Genomic DNA, 19,679 nt, shown 5'->3' with positions numbered 1-19,679 from the left:
CAGTGGCTGTTTATTACCCTCTTGTAGCGCTTAAAGGCCTGACCGGGGATCCAGATGGCTTGGATCAAAGCTCTCTCCTCCGCCTCTCCTTAACTGTGTGGCTTCCCTCTGAGCCTCAAGCTCCTTGTCTGTGAAATGGGCACAGTGCAGAGGCCTGCCTCACCTGAGATTGTGAGCTTGGCCCAGGGAACCTGGGAAGTGGTCACACAGTGACCGCTCCACAAATGGTGGCCGTGGTGCTATATGCCCGGGATTGGCCCTGGATGATAGCTGTGGGCTCTGCCTCGCCCAGCTCACATGTAGCAAGAGAGAGGCGAAAGCTTCCGTTTGAAAGTCTGCAGCACTGAGCACTAGTGCTCTGTTCTAAGGAAGGCTGCTATGGAAAGATCTACTGGCGGACATGCCCGAGGAGCTGTGTAACCTTGGACGCCTCTTCCTCTTCTCTGGGAGCAGTGGGTCTGCTGACCGCCTTGCCGCTGATTGGGTGGGTGATAGGGCCTTGCTGCAGGCCCGTCTGGAGTAGAGCAGCCGGGTGGGGCGAGGCGGGCAGGTGCAGGAGGTGCCGCTTCATCTCCACCCTGAGAGCCCAGTCTTGGGCCAGCATGGGAGAGTTACTGAGCTGTGAGACCCAGGGATTGGGCAGTGCGGCCCCGAGGTTGCAGACTAGCAGCTCTCAGAGACCCTCTGCAGGAGATGGCTCAGAAGTTGCCTGCGGGGAGCCCCACTAGGCGTCTGGATGAGGTGGGCGAGCAGGCCACTGGCGCAGGGAGAGGGCAACTTGGGGTGCAGGCCCTTGCCGTCTCAAATGGGCATCAGAGGCATTTCGGGCTGGTCCAGCAGGGGAAGCCGGGGCTCGGCAGCCAGGCCAGCATGGTGACTCACAGAAGGGGAAGTCCTTTCAGCCCCTCCACTGTTTTCTAGCTCTGTTCCTGGCAGGACCCAGCTCTGTCCACTGTGAGCTGAGGCTGCAGGGAGCCTCACCCTAACTCTCCAGACCAACTCTGGCCCCGCGGGGGTGAGCAGATGCTTCCCCGGGCTGAGTCTCTCGACCCAGACTCCCTGTGGTGTTCACGTGTCTGGGAGGGTCTTGACCAGCAGGCAGCCAGAGGGCCCGCCCACACCCACCTCCTCTGGGAGCCTCCCCATCCCCACCCCAGCCAGGGGCCTAGCAAACACGGTGCTGTCAGTGAGTCCTCGGCCCCTCCTCTGCATGCCCCCTTGGAGCTCCTGCCACAGCTTGGCAGCCCACGTGGGTCATGTCATTTTCCTGGGTGTTCTCCGGGTGACAGCTCTGGGCCGGGGCTCAGGATGCAGCTAGGGACAAGGCAGGTGTGGACCCTGCCAGCCACCATGGAGCTCTGGGGTCTGGGGGAGGTGGTAAACACGCCAAGCACGAAGAGCTGGATAGTTCCAGGTCTCGATTCCTGCCGTGGGGTACATAAAGCGGGGCATGTGCTGGGGGGGTTGCAGGTCAGCATGGTGGGTGGTCCAGAGCTGATGCTCCTGCTGAGGAGGTGACAGCTAAGCTGAGATGGGGAACAGCAAGCCCAAAGGCCCCCAGTAGGGGCAAGGTCTTAGATGGGGACCACCCCACACCCTCACGGAGTCCTGGGAGCCTGCTGGACGGGCGCTGGCTGCTGGGTCTCTTGCCTTTGCCATCCATGCACAGCAGAGGCCCTGGGCAGAGTCCTGTCCAGGGGAGGCAGGGGCATACCATGCATATGTGGGGGCTTGGGGCCTGGGCGTGGCTGCAGGGTATCTCCCACACTCTCACCTTCTCCTGGGAGGAGGTCTGGTCCCCCAGGAGGCTGGGAGGGGTGGGCGGCTGCGTTTCCCAGACTCGGCCTCTGGGGCCCCAGTCAATGCCAAGTCTCCAGGGCTGCCTTTGTGCGGGAAGGGACAGCAGGTCTGGTTTCCTTGCAGGGGCAAGCTCCACTGGGCTGGCAGCCAGGGCCAAGCTCTGCCCCACACAGGCCCTGCCCACCCCCACCCCCACCCCCTCCCAGGCTCCCAGCACCTGCTCCTCCCCCACCAGGGACGGCAGTCCGGGACCCTGCCGAGAGTTTCCTCTGTCTCCACAGAGGATGGGCCCCCAGCAGGTGGCTGGACCATAACAAAAGCAGCTGCCAGGCCCTGTGTGTGATCCTTTAATCCTCACAGTGGCCCAAGGCAGGTGCAGAGTTATCCCCACTCTGCAGATGGGGACACTGAGGCTCAGCAGTTGCCGTGACTTGGCCCTGGCCCAGGGCTCGGAAGCAGCAGAGCCAGGAGGCCCAGGCCTCACCTGCCGCCACCCACACACCTCCACTCCAGGGCCTGTCCCCACAGGCTGCCGGAACAGCTTAATTCTGTCTCTCTAGAGACCCTAATCCTGACAGCTATAGGCAAGAGCCTGGGGAGGAGGGTTTGGAGGACAGGCTGGTTAGCGGGGAGGGGTGTCTAGCTCCCCCAGCCATTCTGGCCACTGGGAGCCCTCGCCTCCAATGATCCTTCCATCTATAGCTGCACCTTCCTCTCTCTTTCTGTCCCCCGCCTCTTCCCACCCTGCCTAAGGCCTCCGGAGTGCCCTGCAGGGGCTGGCAGGGAGGGCAGTGTGTGTCCTGCCCTCCTCTTTGTTTTCCACCCCATGGCTCTTCCTGCCCCAGGGCCTTTGCACTGGCACGCTGCTGCCTGGAGCACACGCCCCCTTACCCTGTAGGTCTCAGATGCCACTGCCTCAGAGAGGCCCGCCTTGATTTTCCCACCTAAAGCGGGTGCCCCCTTCCTCCATGGTCTTCCTGTTTCCATCTCTCATGTGAGCCATCTCCACTGAATCGAGGAAGAAGATGCTCAATGCATATTTGCTGAGCAAATGGATGAATGGTGGACAAGGGTTCGAAGGCTGGGGGTGGAGGCCAGTGTGATGGGACCCATGGCTCATCTTGTGGCAGGAGGATGACTCTGGAGGGAGTCAGGGGGTCCCCAGCCCCTCTTGGCTAGCTGACCATTCCCTTCCCCTTGCAGGGCCAGTACTGCGACATCTGCACAGCTGCGAACAGTAACAAGGCCCACCCTGTGAGCAATGCCATTGATGGTACAGAGCGCTGGTGGCAGAGCCCGCCACTGTCCCGCGGCCTGGAGTACAACGAGGTCAACATCACCCTGGACCTGGGCCAGGTAGTCTTTTCTTTGTCTGCCACAGCCCACACCTCTTTGTCTGTGGCTGTGGGGCTCACCTTGGGGCAGGGACCAGAAGGTGAGGTCCGCACCCGGATTGAGTTCTGGGGGCTGGGGGCCTGGGCATGAACAGGACTGCTGGCAGCCAGCAGGACAGAGGCGTGGCAGTGACCCCTTCTATTTGTTCTTCTGACATCCCTGCGACTCATGAGAAAGAGGGGACAGAGTGGGGCTCCACCAGAGGTCACATGCACGTGAGGGTGGGGGCTGCAGAGTGGACAGCCATGGGAGGCTGGGGTGGGAACACTGCTGCGCCTGGAAGGGTTCCCTGGTGTTTACTCTGAGGAATTCCTGGCGGCGTGGGAGGGGCTGCAGGAATGCAGCAGGGAGGCCAGCGGAAGTGGACATTCCTGGGATACCTGTGCTGCAGTGGCCAAGGGGGGTTAGGTGGGCCATGCTCAGGCTGCCAGCTCTGGGATCTCCTTGGCCTTCCAAGCCCCTGTGCAGGCAACAGGGTGGGGCTGGGCGCTTCCAAGTGGTGAGCCTCCCCCCAACCCCTGGTGGAGCTGCCCCACCACCAGCCCAGAGGAGCCCCAGACAGGGCCTGGGACCCTGATTTCGCTCCTGGGCTGCATCCCACTCAGGGTGACCTTGCCCAGGTGCTTGGCCTTGGGGCCACAATCCCAAAATTTCAACAATTCCCCTGCTTCCTGGGACGGGGTGAGGGAAGCAGCCAGCACCAGGCTTCAGGGCTGCAGGGCCAACCCTGCCAGGCCCACACTCTGCAAGGCCTGTGTCTCCTCCCACCCTGATGCCACCCTGCAGTGTGACCAGGGGTCTCTGCCCCTTTCTGAGCCCCAATGTCCCCACTACAATCCCTGGGTGTTAGCTGAGAGGCAGGGAGTCTCCCATGAGGCTGGCCGGCCCCGATGTGCCTCCTGCCCCCAGCCTGAAGGCCCGCAGGCCTACCCAGTGGGCACCTGTGAGGGGCGTGGGCTCAAGTCCCAACAAATGACCTGGGATTTCCAGGGGGCGGCCGATTTGCTGGTGTGCCCCATGGAGAGGCAGCCAGTGTGGGGAGGGAAGGAGAGGGGAGTGGGGGCAGGGCTGTCCCCACCCTGCCTGCTGGACTCCATGCTGTCACCTGGCCCGACCTGTTTCTCTTCATGTCCCTAGTTTTCACCAAGTCCAGGCTCCCCTATCTCCTGCAGCCTAGGGGGCCTCGTGAGCCCCTGTGTGACCCGAGGGGTCTCTCTATCTCTCTGGCACAGCAGTGGCCATGTTTGTGAGCACTCACCCACTGGGGGCTGAAAGAGGGGCACTGGTGGATTCTTTCTACCCTTCCTCCTCTGAGGGACTAGCCTGGCTGGCTGGGAGAGGGGAGAAGGACAGTCTACATGGCAACTCAGGATGGCTGCAGAGCAGGTGGGTACAGTGCCCGAAGTGCCTTGGGGGCTGAGGGATCAGACTGGCACTGTGACCCACAGAGAGGGCTCTGCCTCCTGGCTATGAGGCCCTCTCTGAGCCTCAGTCTCTACATTTGTGAATTGGGCTGCAGGTGTCCAGGCCTGGAGCAAATTTGCTTTCAGATGGTTGCTGGGTCAGGGAGAAGGTTTCACCATGTACACGCCCTGCCCCAGTTCCACCCACTGTAAAGTGACACGAAGGGAAGAGGACCCCTTTCCACCATGTCTGGGGTTGGCTGGGGCTGGAGGCAGGGGGCACTGGGACTGCCCACTCATGAGTTCTGGGCTGGTTGGGGCAGACAGACCCAGTTTCCAGCTCCATGGGTAAGGGAAATTTCTTTCCTGGGTTCTCTTGCTTTGAGGCGCCGGTCCTGGGGTGTGGCTGGGGCTTCCCTGAGGAAGCCAGGCCGGGTGGGTGGTGGGTCCGGGCACGCCCCCCGCGGCGGGCCGCCAGCAGCCTTTGTTCCGGGATCTGGAGCGGATGCCCTGGGAAAGGGGTGGGGCAGCTGGCACTGGGCATCAGGAGGGCTTCCTGCTGCTGGGAGGACCGAGGAGGACGTGCTGGGCTGCGTCATGGCCGGCTGTGGGTCTCACGCCCCAGCCTTGCTGAGCTCCAGCCTTGGAAGGGGATTCTTTCTTTCTCTGGGGGTGGGGCCCCAGGAAGAGTCTCCACGGCTGGTGGCTCTGGTGACTCAGGGGGCAGTTCCCGGAGTCCAAGCATTGACCTGCCTGGGGGTCCTCCTGGGGGGCAGTTCTAGCTTATCCCCTTGTGTCCTCTGGAAGTTTCTGGAGCCCAGCAGTCAGATCACTGGCTCAGGCCGCCTTCCCAGAACCTCACCCAGACCCCTGTGCCCAGGCTCAGGCCACATGGCCACCCCCCACACCAGCCCACCAGCCCAGTGGGCTCAGGTCTGAAGGAGCTGGTCAGGGGTAAGCCAGGGCTGGCTCTAGTCCTGTGTCCCTCTCCCTGTCCAGACATCCACCTGGGTGGCCTGGCCATGGGGCAGGACTGTCCCCAGCAGCCTCCTCCCCATTGCCTGCAGCTTCAACCCGCCTTCCCCAGATCAGGCTTCAGATAAGGAACAGGAGGAGCGCCGCCCCCTTCCCGGCAGGAGGGGAGGGCCTCCCTGCAGAGCCGCAGGAACAGGAGAGCAGACTCCCTCCCCATTGCCTGCAGCTTCAACCCGCCTTCCCCAGATCAGGCTTCAGATAAGGAACAGGAGGAGCGCTGCCCCCTTCCCGGCAGGAGGGGAGGGCCTCCCTGCAGAGCCGCAGGAACAGGAGAGCAGACTGGGCAGGCCACGTGGGGTGCGAAGTGGGGGTCAAGGCACAGAGGGGGACACTGGGGCTGGCCCTCAGGGTGTGGGTTGGGACGATTGGGCGTGAGGCCAAAAGTGCTGGTTGAGGGCTTGAAATGCCAGGGTAAGGGGCCTGAGCGCCTCTGGGCGATGGTGGAGAGCAACAAACAGGTGGATGGAGGATTGGGGTGGGGGAGGGAGGCAGAGAGGGAGGACAGCCGCCCCCCCACACTGGATGGGGTGCCGAGGAGGCACAGGTCGTAAAGTTGCTGACCACTAGAGTGTCAGAGCCCTCACTGGGCACTTGGGGAAACTGAGGCGGGCGTTATGAGAGGGACGGTGCCAGTGTGGAGTGACCAAGATCGCAGTGTTGGTGCTGGAAGAGACACTGGGGTTGGCCATGGTGGGCCGTCTGGACCCCATGCCTCCTGGGGCTCAGTTTCTTCCTCCACAGATGGGATTGAGGATACCTGTTTGGGGAGTGAGGGCCCTGGGCGAGGGCCCCAGCTCACCTGGCTGCCCGCCCTCCTGTCCTCAGCCAGCCAGCTTGGGGCTCCCTGGGCAGGCCTCCTGGTCCTGGCTACCACTGCCCTGCCCAGTTACGAGACTGTGACTGCTGGCATGGCTTCTCAGGCCCAGCTGGGCACTCGGCCATGTGGCTAGTGCCCCAGGATGGTCAGTGGAGTTGTCCAGGGAAGGACAGGAAGTGCGATTGTGGCCAGGCTCTGGTTACAGAGCCAAAAGGCTGGGACAGGTGCAGGGGCAGGGCCGGATATGGCCCCTTGAGCTGGGCTCCCTGTGGGGAGGGTGAACGGGGGGTCCTGGGTGGCATCCCCAGGACAGGTCCTCAGGCTGAGCCCGAGGCACCCCCCCCTCCCAGCACAGGATAAACGGCGAGACCCTCCTACTGCTGCTCAGAGGACACGGCCCGAGGGGCTGTCGGTGCCCAGGCTGGGGGCTGTTCTCACTGCCTGCACCCTGCGTGCTACCACATTTGCCCCCTGCAGCAGCACAGACGACCGGTTCCCTTGTTTCATCTGGGCACACAGATGCTCCCGCCACCCCACCGGGACCCCCCAGGCCCCGGCATCCCCAAAGGCTTCCTGTTTTCTGTCTGTTTTTAAACAAATCCCGCTGACAATACCACTCAGCAGAAACTAAACTGTTTAGGTTTCAGGCCGAGGGTTCACCCTTGGGATAAACTCCCCTTCCTGTGACCCTGGGCTCACCATCTGGTCTGACCTGGGCTGGACCCAGGGAGGAGGGGGCAGGGAACCATGGGTTCGGGCCGGGATGGTCAGGAGTCACTGAATCCACCCTGGCTCAGCTCCACTGAGGGGCAGGGGCCACAGGGGGCAATTGCCTGGTGGGGTCCCCTGTGCCCCTCCCTCCACCCTCCAGGCCTTCCACCCCTGCCCAGTCCCTGAAAGTGGCCCCAGTCTGCTCTGGACCCCTGTGGGTTGGGCCCCACCCCGCAGCAGAGCCAGGGTTCCTGGGGCCCCCACCTGTCCTCTGTGCATCCCATGTTTAATTTTTCTTCCCCAGGGGTGGGCTGCTGCAGCAGAACCCCCAGCTTTTCCACTCCACCTGTGGCCACATGTGGCCTGTTTTCCAGCTTCCGGATCTGGTTGTGTAGACAGGCCTTGCTTATTCTCCCAGTTGGGGGCCTGAGTAGACATGCCTGCCCTGGCCTGGCTGCCACCACCCCTGTTGTGCTGTTCCTCAAGGTTTCCAGGTGGGGTCTCTGCTGTGGGAATCGGACAGAGGCTGGACCAGGTGGACCCCACGCCCAGGCCTCCAGGTCGGCCTGGGCATCTGTAGGGTTGGGGTGGGATCAAGGAGGCCTGGGGGCCCCACTACTTGATCCAAGGGGAGTGGTCAGGGCACTAGGCCAGATGCCTGGGACCAGGAGGGACTTCCTGTCTCCACCCGGCACCGCCTAGGACCCTGGCCTGTCCCCAGGAATTGGCATGGGGCCTTTCCTCCTGCAGGGTTGAGTCACAGGCAGCCCTGTGATTCATGCTGTTGGGTGGCTGGGCCCTCTGCCCCCAGGACAGGTGGTGTGGCTGGCACCTGGGCCCAGCCTCCATCCCTTCAGCCCTCGGATGGGCCCGGGCAGGGCAAGACATGGACACAGGACGAAGCCCGTCCCTTCCCTGGGGCGTCCAGCCGCAGCCCGACCCTTGTGATGTGGTGTCTGAGCCCAGGGGCTGCTGGTCGACAGTGTCACCCTCACTCCCACCCCCACCAGCTCTTCTCTAGCCCCCAGTCCGGCCCCTGCCCTCCATCTCCCCACCTCTGCCTTCAGAACGCCGGAGTGCATGGTGTGGCTTCGGCGGTTGCCCCGCAGTGTCCCTGCCAGGTGGAAGTTGCCTTCCACCCACCTGCCCAGGACAGGTGACATCTCCCTTCCAGGGCCACCGTGAAAGGCACTTTACCCCCTTGCTTCCTCTTTGTACCTCTTCCCACCGCCCTATGCCCAGGGAGAGGACATGACCGCCCAAGAGCTTCACAGCCATGGAGGCCTGAGCCCACTCTGGACTCCTGCCCTGGCCTCCAGCCCCTGGGCTCTTGGGACTCTCGCCAAGCCCCCAGCAGGCAGTGGTCACCAGGGCAGGACCCTTCCTTCGAGATCCTTGGCCCTCTGAGGTCAGGCTGGGTGTGGGGCTGAGGGGGCGCAGTGGCGAGAGGCTGGTCCAGCCGCTGTCCTGGAGACGTGCCTGCCCCAAAATAGCCAGATTTTTAAAAATAACTCAGGCAGCTTTTGTTTGGCTCTTGCTTTAGAAGACATTTTTTTCTTTCTGCACAGAACTATGGAGCAGCGGAAAGGTCAGCCTGAGTTGGCAGCCGAGCTAAGCAGTGTTGCGGGGAGGGAAGGGCTGTGACCAGGGAGGCCAGGGGTCTGCGCCTGCTCCAGGTTATGCTGAGGGCGGGACCAGGTCGGGGGCAGATGGGAGCCCTTGAGCGCAGGTTCCCTGCCCTCCAGCATTTGTGCAGCCATCCAGGCCCTCGAGGACAGGTGTCCAGGGCCCCTGTATGACAAAGACTCTTGGGTGGACAGAGGGACAGAAGGCCGGGATCTTTAAGTACATCCCAGCCCCCTTCCCCTGCCGACCAGTGTCTTCGAGTCAATATTTGTGCAAGTGCTCTCAGCTGGGAAAAATGCGACCGATAGGGCCAGCAGAGGGTGCAGCCTGGGCCGCCGCTCAGGGAAAGGCGGGGGCGGGTCCCAGGGGACTCAGCCAGGGACCTTTAATCCCCTCAGGAACCTTTGCTCTGCCTGAGAGCAGCCTGTGTCCGTGCCCCCACCTTCCTCACGCAGACCCCTTCCTGCTTGGTGCTCCTGGGATGCTCATGGGTCATCACAGGCCACAGTGTGGGCTGAGTGTGAGGTCAGTCCCGAAGAGGCTCGAATCCCTCCCTGGCCAGACAGGGCACATCTCCTTGGGGAAGTGGAAGGTGGCCTCAGAGCCTGGCAGCAGGCGAATAGGTCTGTACCCCCCATCCTGAGAGAAGGACCCCTACAGGACTCGGGACTGGTGGATCTTGGGACTCTGGGACCTCACCTCCTGCCTGGAGTCTGGGCAGCCTGTGCCTGCACAGGGCTGAAGCCTCAAGGAGTCCGTGGTCCCTCCATGAGGACACTACAGCGGCCTCAGGCTGACTCGGACTGGGCTGGGCGGCTAACTGTGGCCTTGCACAGCCCTGGGGGCCCTGTTTCCCTGCTCTGGGGGCATTGCGGCCTGTGAGGTGTGGTGGGCAGCCAGTTAAAGCCCAGCTGGGGGTACACCTGTGAGCAGGGGGAGGGCTGCTCCTCGCTGTGCCCATCCAGTGCTGGGTGTGGGTGCTGAAGCCCCTGGGGCCTCCACTGGGAACTCTGTGGGGCTGGGGGTGAGGGTGTGGGCTGGCCCAGGCCCCAGTGGGGGACAGGCAGGCAAATCTGGTCACCAGCCCGGTCTCTGCCCTCTGTCCAGAGCCTCCCCTCCTCTGAGTGCCTGTCCTCCCTGTGCAGTTGGTGGGTGTTTGTGGCCCCTACCTACCCTGCTGGGTCTCCTTGGACCCCAGACACCAGGCACAGAGCCCAGCCTGCACAACGGCCCCTCTCCCTTTTCCTGCCCTTCAGCTTCCAGGCCAGGAACTGGGGCAGGAGAAGGGGAGGGGTGCTCACCTGTCCTCAGAGCTTCCAGGCTGGTGAGCCAGGTCTGGAAACCACAGTCTCTCCCCCATTTCGTGGGGGGGTGCCCAGTCCAAGGGTGTATGGGGGTCTGCATGGGTGCCCGTCCTCTTCTGGGGGTCTTTGGGCCCTGCCCTCCTGCTCCTGGTGCAGCCTCTCATCATCAAGGCCACAGACTGTTCTTAGGGACCAGAGACCTCGGTGCTGACACGCACCCCACCCCACAGGGACCCCTCCTGTGGTGGGTAAGGAGGGGTGCCAGTGGCAGCTGGGCCCCACCTGGACGGCCCACCCGCCTCCCTTCCCTCTTGCCCTGCCAGGTGTTCCACGTGGCCTACGTGCTCATCAAGTTTGCCAACGCCCCACGGCCTGACCTGTGGGTGCTGGAGCGCTCCACGGACCTGGGCCGCACCTACCAGCCGTGGCAGTTCTTTGCCTGTGAGTCTGGAAAGCGCGGCCGCGGGCGTCTCTTAGAGGCTGCCGTGGCCTGCTTTCTCCGGGTCTCCGGACACCAAGCCCTGCGCTTCCACTGGCTTCTGCGAGGGTCAAGGCTTTCCATGCCAGCGACCCAAAGGCAGTGGGAATTTATCAGCTCCCGTCGCCGATGCATGTGGCTGGTCTGGGGCTGCTGGCACCGAGTCTCTGGTGCCACCTCTTGGCTCCTCTGCTCTGGCTTCATGCTGGGCAGTCCCTGGGTAGTGCTGGAGCACTGGCACCCACAGTGGCCGGTCGGCCTTGGCCACAGGCCACCCTGATACTGGCAGGATGAGGATGCTGTGATTGGGTGGGCCTGGTCACTGTCTCCCAAGGAAGGGGATGTGGGTGGCCATCCAAGGGGGGACACGTTTTCTGGGCATGTTCCAGGGAGAGGGGTGGGCACCCAGGGGGGCACCAGCCAGTATGCCAGCCCAGTGTCTGGGCTCAGCCAGGGCAGCCAGCCAGCCATCTGCGCTTTCTTCAACAAACCCCGCTGTCCAGCAGAAGCAACCCCCTCAGCGGGTGAGGGATGAGGCTCAGAGAAGTCGAGCAGTACAGGGGCGCTGCCCTTGGGCCCAAGGTCCACGCCCTCACCTTCCAGGCCATTTCCTGCAGCCTCCAAGAGGGACTGTCTGGAGCGATTCGGGCCTCATACACTGGAGCGCATCACGCAGGACGACGATGTCATCTGTACCACTGAGTACTCGCGCATAGTGCCCCTGGAGAACGGCGAGGTGGGCCCCAGGGGGTGCGGGCAATCTGGTGTTGGGTCCCATGGTCTGATAGTGGCAGTCGGGTGCTGGCAGCCACCCAGACTTACCCCCGATACCTCTGCAGATTGTGGTGTCCCTGGTGAACGGGCGTCCAGGGGCAATGAACTTCTCCTACTCGCCACTGCTGCGCGAGTTCACCAAAGCCACCAACATCCGCCTGCGCTTCCTGCGGACCAACACGCTGCTGGGCCACCTCATGGGCAAGGCGCTGCGAGACCCCACAGTCACCCGCCGGGTGAGCACCGCCAGCCTGCCTCCAACCACATGGGGGGGTCCCGGGTGGGAGGAGGAAGGCAGGAGGAGCTGGCTCACTGGGGACAGCCTGGGCACTCGGGGTGGGTCAGGGCTGCATGGTCAGGCCTGGCCACCTGGAGTCATGGGGCCCATGGGTGCAGTACTATTACAGCATCAAAGACATCAGTATTGGTGGCCGCTGTGTCTGCCATGGCCATGCGGACGTCTGTGATGCCAAAGACCCTTTGGACCCTTTCAGGTGAGACCTGCGGCTCCCTGCTCCTCCCTGTCATCCCCCTGCCTAACCCAGGGTAGGAGACTTGGTTCCATTGCCTGCCACTTCCCTGGCTCTCTGGGTGATCTGCACTGACTGCTACCCTGTGGGCCTCAGTTTCCCCATCTGTCCATTAAGGTGGAGGGGAGGTGCCATGTGGAGCCTCCCTGGGGTGACCCGTCTTGGGTCAGGGTCATTTGTCTTGCTTCCAGCAGAGGTGGGGCTCTCCTGGACCCGCAAGCCAGTTGCCCCTGCCACTACAGTGTACACCCAGGGCCCTGTGTAGGAGGAGTCAGAGATGGAGATTATTGACCCAAAGCTGCGCATGTGTCCCCTGGGGTTCCCACCCCTTGTGTGCCCTTCCCCTGCTGAGGCAGCCTTCATTCTCTTTAGGGGTACCCACCCCAGCTCCCTGTCCTTCCCCCAGGACACAGAAGACACACTCCCTGCTACCACCACCCCTAACCTTCATTCTAACCAAAGGCAGGGGCCAAGGCCCAGGACGAGGAGCATCTGGCGTGCACTGTGGTCACGCAGCTGCGGGCAGCCAGGGGCAGCCAAGGGCTCTGACCTCCCACTGTGGAGGTCCCACCTCCTGGGAGCCCCACATAGCCTGGGCAGCAGCCTGGCCCCAGCCCCGGCACATGCATGTTCCTGGACTCCACCTTATCAACTGACTCTAGGTGGAGCTCAGGAATCTGCTTCTTCAGCAAGCCAATCAGATGTTTTGTACCTGAAGCCAGACCCCTGAGTGGCTCCAGGCACCCAGGGATTCCTCAGCTCAGTGATCAGCTGGAGCCTGGTGCTGGCTCAGCCCTGGGGTGCACCTCTTCCTCCCTCCCTCCCTCCATCCCTTCCTTCCTTCCTTGCTTCAGTGACTGTGTGTTGAGCTCCTAACACATGCTAGGCTCTGTTCTTGGCTTGGGGCATGGGGTGGGACCTCAGCCCAGCTCCGACAGCATCTGCTCTGGATGAGGCAGCCAGGAAACATGCCACCTAGGACCCAACATCCAGTCCCCGTGCTGGACCAGGAGCCCAGCAGGCTCACTCTCCTACTTCCATCACCTGAAAATCATGCAGCCCCCAGTTCGTGCGTGTGGACGGAGGTCCTGCTCTGCCTTCTGCACACCCCAATCTATAGGGAGGTGGATGAAGCCCAGACAGGACAGGAGCTCACCCCCACATCACAGTCAAAGCCAAACTGAGGGGCTGGCCCGTGGCTCACTCGGGAGAGTGTGGTGCTGATAACACCAAGGCCATGGGTTCAGATCCCCATATAGGGATGGCTGGTTTGCTCACTGGGAGAGCGTGGAGCTGACAACACCAAGTCAAGGGTTAAGATCCCCTTACTGGTCATCTTTTAAAAAAAAAAAAAGCCAAACCAAGACGTGAACCCCAGGCTCCCTTCAAATATGGAGACGGGTCTGTGAGGGGCAGCTTGGTCACCCAAGCTGGGAGACCCAGGCATGCTGATTCCCAGGAGCTGCAGGTCCCTGCCAGGAAGCTTTGGGCTGTGGAGCTTGAGCACAGCTAAATTGCTCTGTGATATTAAGTGCCCCGCGGGAGCAATGGCAGCTCGGAACAGAGCTTGTCAGGTGGCCAAATTGGCCTCAGAAGAGAGGCGGGGCCTGGGGCACCGGCGCTGGGCCTGCCCTCACCTGCTGGGTTGTCGGCACCATTCTGCCTGACTCACCTGCGCCTGGGTGTGGATGAGCTCAGCCCACTCCGCAGGGCATGAGGGTGGCACGGGCTGGGCATCCTTCCCAGAGCCACAGACACCAGTGCCATCACCAGCACCATCACCCACCAGTGTCCCAACACATCTGCCACCCATCTGCCTCCCCTCCATGGAGGGAGGGCTCTGTTCCTGTGGCAGGTTCGTCTCTGCCGCTTGACCCCCCCCCCAGTGCCACACCCACCATCACCCCCACCCTGACCTCACTGGCACTGTGGTGGCGGGTGCTCACTGCCTGCTGGCCTCCATCCTGACTCTTCCTTCACCCCTCCCTCTTCCCTCAATTTGAAGGTGTGTAATTTGTCGCTAGTGGTGGACAGCCTTCAGGTTCTTCCCTGGTTCTGTTTGTGCAGTGGCAGCTCTTTTCAGCAAGTGCATGTGACTTAACCATGTCCAAACGTGGCAAGCTGTTCCGCTGCTCCCTGGATGACATGGGCCATGAGTGCCAGCTCCTGTCCATGCACGGCACCTGCCCTGGCACCCACCTTTGTGGTTCTTTGTTCTCCATCGTCCCTTGCCTCTGCCTGCGTTCCGGAGACTGTTTTCTTCTTCCTGAGATGCGTCCTTTAGCTGTCCTGTGCCCTGTCTGTCGGAATTGTCTGAGAATGGTTGTGTGCCTCACCTCGAACGATAGCTTAGCCAAGAGTTCTTGGTTGACAAGGGTGTCTCTCAGCACTTAGGAGAGATTATTCACTCTCTGTTGGCATCTCTCTGTGCTTGGGAGAGTCACACTCCCGAGTACGCCACGGGCTCGGCCCTATAATCATTTTGAACATTCTTTTAGTTTGTTCTAGGTTGCTCTGTTAAATGAAGTTCTCAGGGTCTAACCCTGCAGTTGCGTCTGCTGACCCTGTCACGTTGTTTCTTTGCAGGTTTTCTTTAGCAGGGCCTTATCTGTGTGCTGCCCATGGGCCCTGGATTGGGAAGAATCGCTCCAGGGTGGTTTTGCAAGAGCTTTTTCTAAACACCCCAGGGTATTGCCAGCCTGGCACCACTTTCTATATTGATTTCTTGATTTGAGGTACCCTGACCACATACATTATTGAAAAGTGAAACACCAGCTGCAGGCCCTTGGTTATAGAAACTCGGAGCTGGGGTGAAGACAGACCAGCTTCCTTATTGATTACCTATGCCAATTGGCAATTTATTTCCTAGCTCCTCTTCCACTAGCATGTGGCCCTTTCAAATGTTTCTTGATTCTGAGGGACAGCAGTCTTGACTCCCAAGGCTTTTTGTTGCCCATGCAGGAAAGGACTAGATCTCAGTGATTTGGGGCTCTGGGTCTATGATCTTCAAGGAGTAGCTTTTAAAGTCCTGCTCAGGAAATGCACAGCCCTGCAGCCTCAGAGCAAACAGCCCGGGGATGGGGCTGTGATTCCTGCCCCACCCTGGATGGGTTGCTTGAGGTGTGTGCCAGGGGGTGTGGCTTTGGCATGGATGTTCTGGTTAATTCTGAGCAGTAGGTGGCTCCAACCTCCGTCCTCATCTCTGCTCAGCTGTCCCCCTTCCCACTGGGACAGCAGGCAGGATTCCATCCCTCCAACCTGGTGTCCACGCCCAGCTGGAAAAGGAAGCAGTTCTTGGCCACTTGCCCCTGGGGAAGTGCCCTGGACGTGTGGGAGTGTCTGGCTGAGCTCAGGGCTGCCTGCTAAGTGAGATCTGGGCCTTAGAGGGGATGCAAATGTGACTCTTTCCCTTGGGAGCTCACTCAGGGAGACCATAGGGTTGGGCTTGGGTCCCGGCCACAGTGAGATGGACACCATGGCCAGCACCCAGTCCTCAATCCTGACAGACCCAGAGCTCCAGGCTGACCTGCAGGCAGGGCCAACTGTACTGACCACTTAGCTCCCCTGTCCTGGGCCCTACCTCACCCACTAACACACACTCCTTCCCCAGCTTCCACCCTGTGCAAAGGCCCAACACAGCTCCTTCCACTGTCAGACCAGCCCCCTCAGCCTCCCCTTGCCTGGTGTCCATTCCCTGAGGCTGGGCGGGCTGTGCCAGAGCCACAGGGGCATGGAGCACGCTGGGGTCTGGGCAAACACTCATTGCCTGACAGCCCGGGAAACTGAGGGCAGGGAAGCTAGTGCCCACATAGCGGGCAGGTCAGTGATGATCAAGGAGGACAAGCCCCTTGGGGTTCGGACTGAGGACCTGCCATCCACCATGTCCCCAACCCCCTGCCTCTGGGTAGATCTGAGCACCACCATGCCTGCATGTCCCCCACAGACTGCAGTGCGCCTGTCAGCACAACACATGCGGGGGCTCCTGTGACCGCTGCTGTCCTGGCTTCAACCAGCAGCCCTGGAGACCGGCCACTGCTGACAGTGCCAACGAGTGCCAATGTGAGTGCCCCCCTTGTGTTCATGCACACGCATGTGCTGTCGGTGCCAGTGTGAGTGCCCCATGTGCTCACATGCACACACATGGTTCATGGGACGTGTCCAGGTGCCCCAGGGTCTTTGGGGCGGCAGACTACTGAACCTCTCTTCTCCCTAGCCTGTAACTGCCACAGCCATGCCCACGACTGTTACTACGATCCTGAGGTGGACCGGCGCAATGCCAGCCAGAACCGGGACAATGTCTATCAGGGTGGGGGTGTCTGCATCGACTGCCAGGTGGGCCACAGACAGGGGCAGGTGTGGGCGGGTGCTGTGTGGCGCGGGCGTCCCTGACTCCACAGCTCCTGTGCCCCCAGCATCACACCACCGGCATCAACTGTGAGCGCTGCCTGCCTGGCTTCTATCGCTCCCCGGACCACCCGCTCGACTCACCCCACGTCTGTCGCCGTGAGTGGGCTCAGCACGATGTGGGGTCCTGGGTCTCAGGGTCTGCCCAGAAAGGAGGCCCCTGAGCCTTGGGGCCTGCTCTGGGGGCTATCCTCAAGTCCAGGGCTGCTTGGGAAGGGGTCTCAGTCCCTGCATCCCCAGGGCCCTCGCTGCATTCTGGGCAGCCTGGCCACGGCTCGTCCCCGCTGCCCAGACTGGGGAGGCAAAGACTGCCCCATCTTGGAACCTGTCCCTTGGAGTTTGATAGCCCCGGGCTTGGGGTCTCACGGAGTCCTGTCCCCTGAACCCTGCCCAGGCTGCAACTGCCAGTCGGACTTCACCGATGGGACGTGTGAGGACCTGACCGGCCGCTGCTACTGCCGGCCCAACTTCACGGGGGAGCAGTGCGACGCGTGTGCTGAGGGCTTCACGGGCTTCCCGCTGTGCTACCGTGAGCGCTGGCTGGTGGCATCCCGTGGAACATCGCTGCCCACAGCACCCTGGGAAGCCCTGCAGGGTGGGGGGAGCCCCAGGCCACACACTTCCGTCCTGCCTGCATCTCCAGTCGTGCGGAGGGACCCCGGGTGGCTGGGTGCTGGGGCTGTTGGGGCTGCCAGCAGACCTGGCCCACGCATGGTGTCTCTTCCCCTCAGCGGTGCTCTCCTCCCGCAATGACACTGGCAAGCAGGTGCTGCCAGCTGGACAGATTGTGAGTAAGTGTCCTCCAAGTTCTCTGAGGTCCCCATTCTGCTCTGGGGCTGCCACTGGGGCAGGAAGGGGCCATGGGACAGCTCCATGGGAAGGCCCTGCAGAACGGGGGAATTTCACTTTGGCCACCTTGTTTTTGGTTCATTTCTTTTTATGCAAATAATGCATATGCACACTGGAAACTTTCAAAATACAGGTAAGCATAAAGTCAAAGAAGAATCCCACCACCTGCAAGTAACCCCCTTGCACTCTGACCTTTCTCTGCGTGCACGCTCGGCCTGACAAATGACAAGAACTTTGCACATGGCCATGCAGGTGCATTTCCACCGCCACAGTCCTTCAACGTGTGCCTTCATTGTGTTACACAGACAAATGTGGCATAACCTCTGGTTGTTGGAAATTTAGGTTCTTTCCTTTTTTTTTTTTTAATAATGTTACGATAAGCATCCTTGAAGATGAGGCTTTGTGTGAAGTCTTGTTTCCGCAGGAAAGTTTCCTAGAAGATGGTCGGGGTCACTAGACACATATGCTTTGGAGCATTTTGGGCTGTGGCTTGCCAGATTGCTCTCTTAAAATGAAACAAGCAACCAGCCTGTGGTCTCCTTGGCCACGCACACACCTGCCATGAGTCATCACCTAGCAACATCTGTCATTGTCAACTTCATTGACAGAACATATTCTCCTTGATTCAGAAACACGTTTGCTCCCCTTTTAATATTTTTGGAATTGGGATGCATCTTTTTGGTTGATGGTCTAATTGGCAGGGTTTTTCCCTTTCATCATGGGACATAAAATAATGGTGTGTTTTACAATTGATGGTTCTTAGAGTACATTGTATTTGGCCTTTTATCATTTTTAGCTGTGTTTCTTAGACATTGTAAGGTTGTGTGTTCTTTTTTTTTGGTCTTTTCTCGTGACCAGTAAGGGGATTGCCCACACCGCGCTCAGCCAGTGAGCGCACCGGCCATTCCTATATAGGATCCAAACCCGCCCAGCACCACACACTCCCGAGTGCACCACGGAGCCAGCCCAGTTGTGTTTTCTTGTCTTTTCAATTCTTTCTTGTGTGAACAGCCCAGTTTTTCTAGTGTTTCACTGTTCACTTATTCATTGGGACGAGCTCTTCCCATATTTACCGTGTTAGCTATTTCTCACAAGTCGTGTGTTTTTCTCCCTACTGGTCGCTTGCCCCTTATTTTTTAGGGATAGGGGGGCAGGTTTTTAAATTCTCAGGCAAATCTGCCAGTGTCGTTCTTCTTGGTCTCTGACTTGGTCACATTTTCATGGTGCTTCCTAAACCCAGGTGTTAACATCTGCTAGTTCTTTGATGGTTTTCTTTTTTACTTCGAAATGTTTATTAGTTTTTCATCAATAGAGTGAACTAGGAGTTGGCAAACTTTGAAAAGAGCCAGACGGTAAATAGTGTAGATTTGAGGGTCATGCGGTCTTTGTGGAAATCACTCAAGTCTACCTCCATGGGGTGCAGCTCGAAATTAGCACAGACTGTGTGTAAACGAGCAGGCTGGGGAAACAGCGGAGGAGCCCTGGGACTGTGGCTCGTCAATCCCTGGTGTAAACTACTGAAATTCCCCGATTCCCCACTGACCCATGATAAGCACCAAATAATCCCCTGCAGTGGCACAGTGCTTTGCTTTTAATTTATTTATTGCACAATGAATTGTATCAATGTCTTTCCCAACATGTGGCCAGTACTGAACATGTTTCCTGTGTCTGTATTCATAAGTGAAACACGTAGAAATTTTGTGTGTGTGCTCCCTTGTTTTGATTTTGTAAAATACTTGGGAATGGGAAATGATCCATACTTTCCATGCTGTAGCAGTTTAAAAATCACAATAATTACCTATTTGTTGAAAGTTTGATAGAACTTACTTATAAAACCACCAGGTTGGGCCGGCCCGGTGGCGCACTGCTATAGTGCGCCGCTTGCGAAGCGCGGTGGCGCTCCCGCCGAGGGTTCGGATCCCGCATACAGACCTTGGGCCGGCCCGGTGGCGCACTCAGTAGAGTGCGGCGAGCGCGGCGGCGCTTGGGAGCGCGGCAGCGCTCCTGCCGAGGGTTCAGATCCCATATAGAGACCGGTCCGCTCACTGGTTGAGCGCGGTGCGGGCGCAACACCGAGGGTTGCGATCCCGTTACCGGTCACGAGAAAAGACAAAAAGGAAAAAAAAAACAACAACCAGGTTCTGATAACATGCTTTTCAATGGATCTTCAGTTAAGGTTTTAATTTCTTCTATGGTTATTGTGTAAGTTTTCGACTCATCTTAAGTTAGTAATCTTAAGTTATTTATATTTTCCTAGCAAATTGCCCATTTTGTTTGGATTTTTAAATGTATTGTTATAGGGCTGACCCCATGGTGCACTGGGGAGAGTGTGGCGCTGGGAGCGCAGCGGCACTCCCGCCGCGGGTTCAGATCATTCCGGTGCGCTCACTGGCTGAGCGCGGTGTGGGCGACACCACACCAAGGGTTGCGATCCCCTTACCAGTCACTAAAAAGACAAAAAAAAAAAATGTATTGTTATAAAGTTATGCACAGCTTTTTTTTTTTTTTTAAGATGACTGGTAAGGGGATCTTAACCCTTGACTTGGTGTTGTC

General features: G+C 59.8%; 1 protein-coding gene across 1 annotated transcript in view; it reads left to right on the top strand.

Annotated features, from left to right (window-relative positions):
- The first annotated feature begins 400 nt into the window (after positions 1-400).
- Positions 401-19,679, top strand: part of LAMA5 (laminin, alpha 5) — a 47,265-nt gene continuing 27,986 nt past the window's right edge. The window contains 11 exon segments of the mRNA XM_008570568.1: positions 401-484; positions 3,004-3,156; positions 10,415-10,532; positions 11,187-11,305; positions 11,409-11,579; positions 11,740-11,837; positions 15,817-15,932; positions 16,087-16,205; positions 16,286-16,376; positions 16,672-16,806; positions 17,009-17,068. Coding sequence (XP_008568790.1) covers positions 401-484; positions 3,004-3,156; positions 10,415-10,532; positions 11,187-11,305; positions 11,409-11,579; positions 11,740-11,837; positions 15,817-15,932; positions 16,087-16,205; positions 16,286-16,376; positions 16,672-16,806; positions 17,009-17,068 — 1,264 coding nt within the window.

Source organism: Galeopterus variegatus, unplaced genomic scaffold, assembly GCF_000696425.1.
Source record: "Galeopterus variegatus unplaced genomic scaffold, G_variegatus-3.0.2 Scaffold614, whole genome shotgun sequence".
Lineage (NCBI taxonomy): Eukaryota > Metazoa > Chordata > Mammalia > Dermoptera > Cynocephalidae > Galeopterus > Galeopterus variegatus.
Note: the sequence above shows the minus strand (reverse complement) of the source record. Positions and strands in the feature narration are given on the sequence as shown.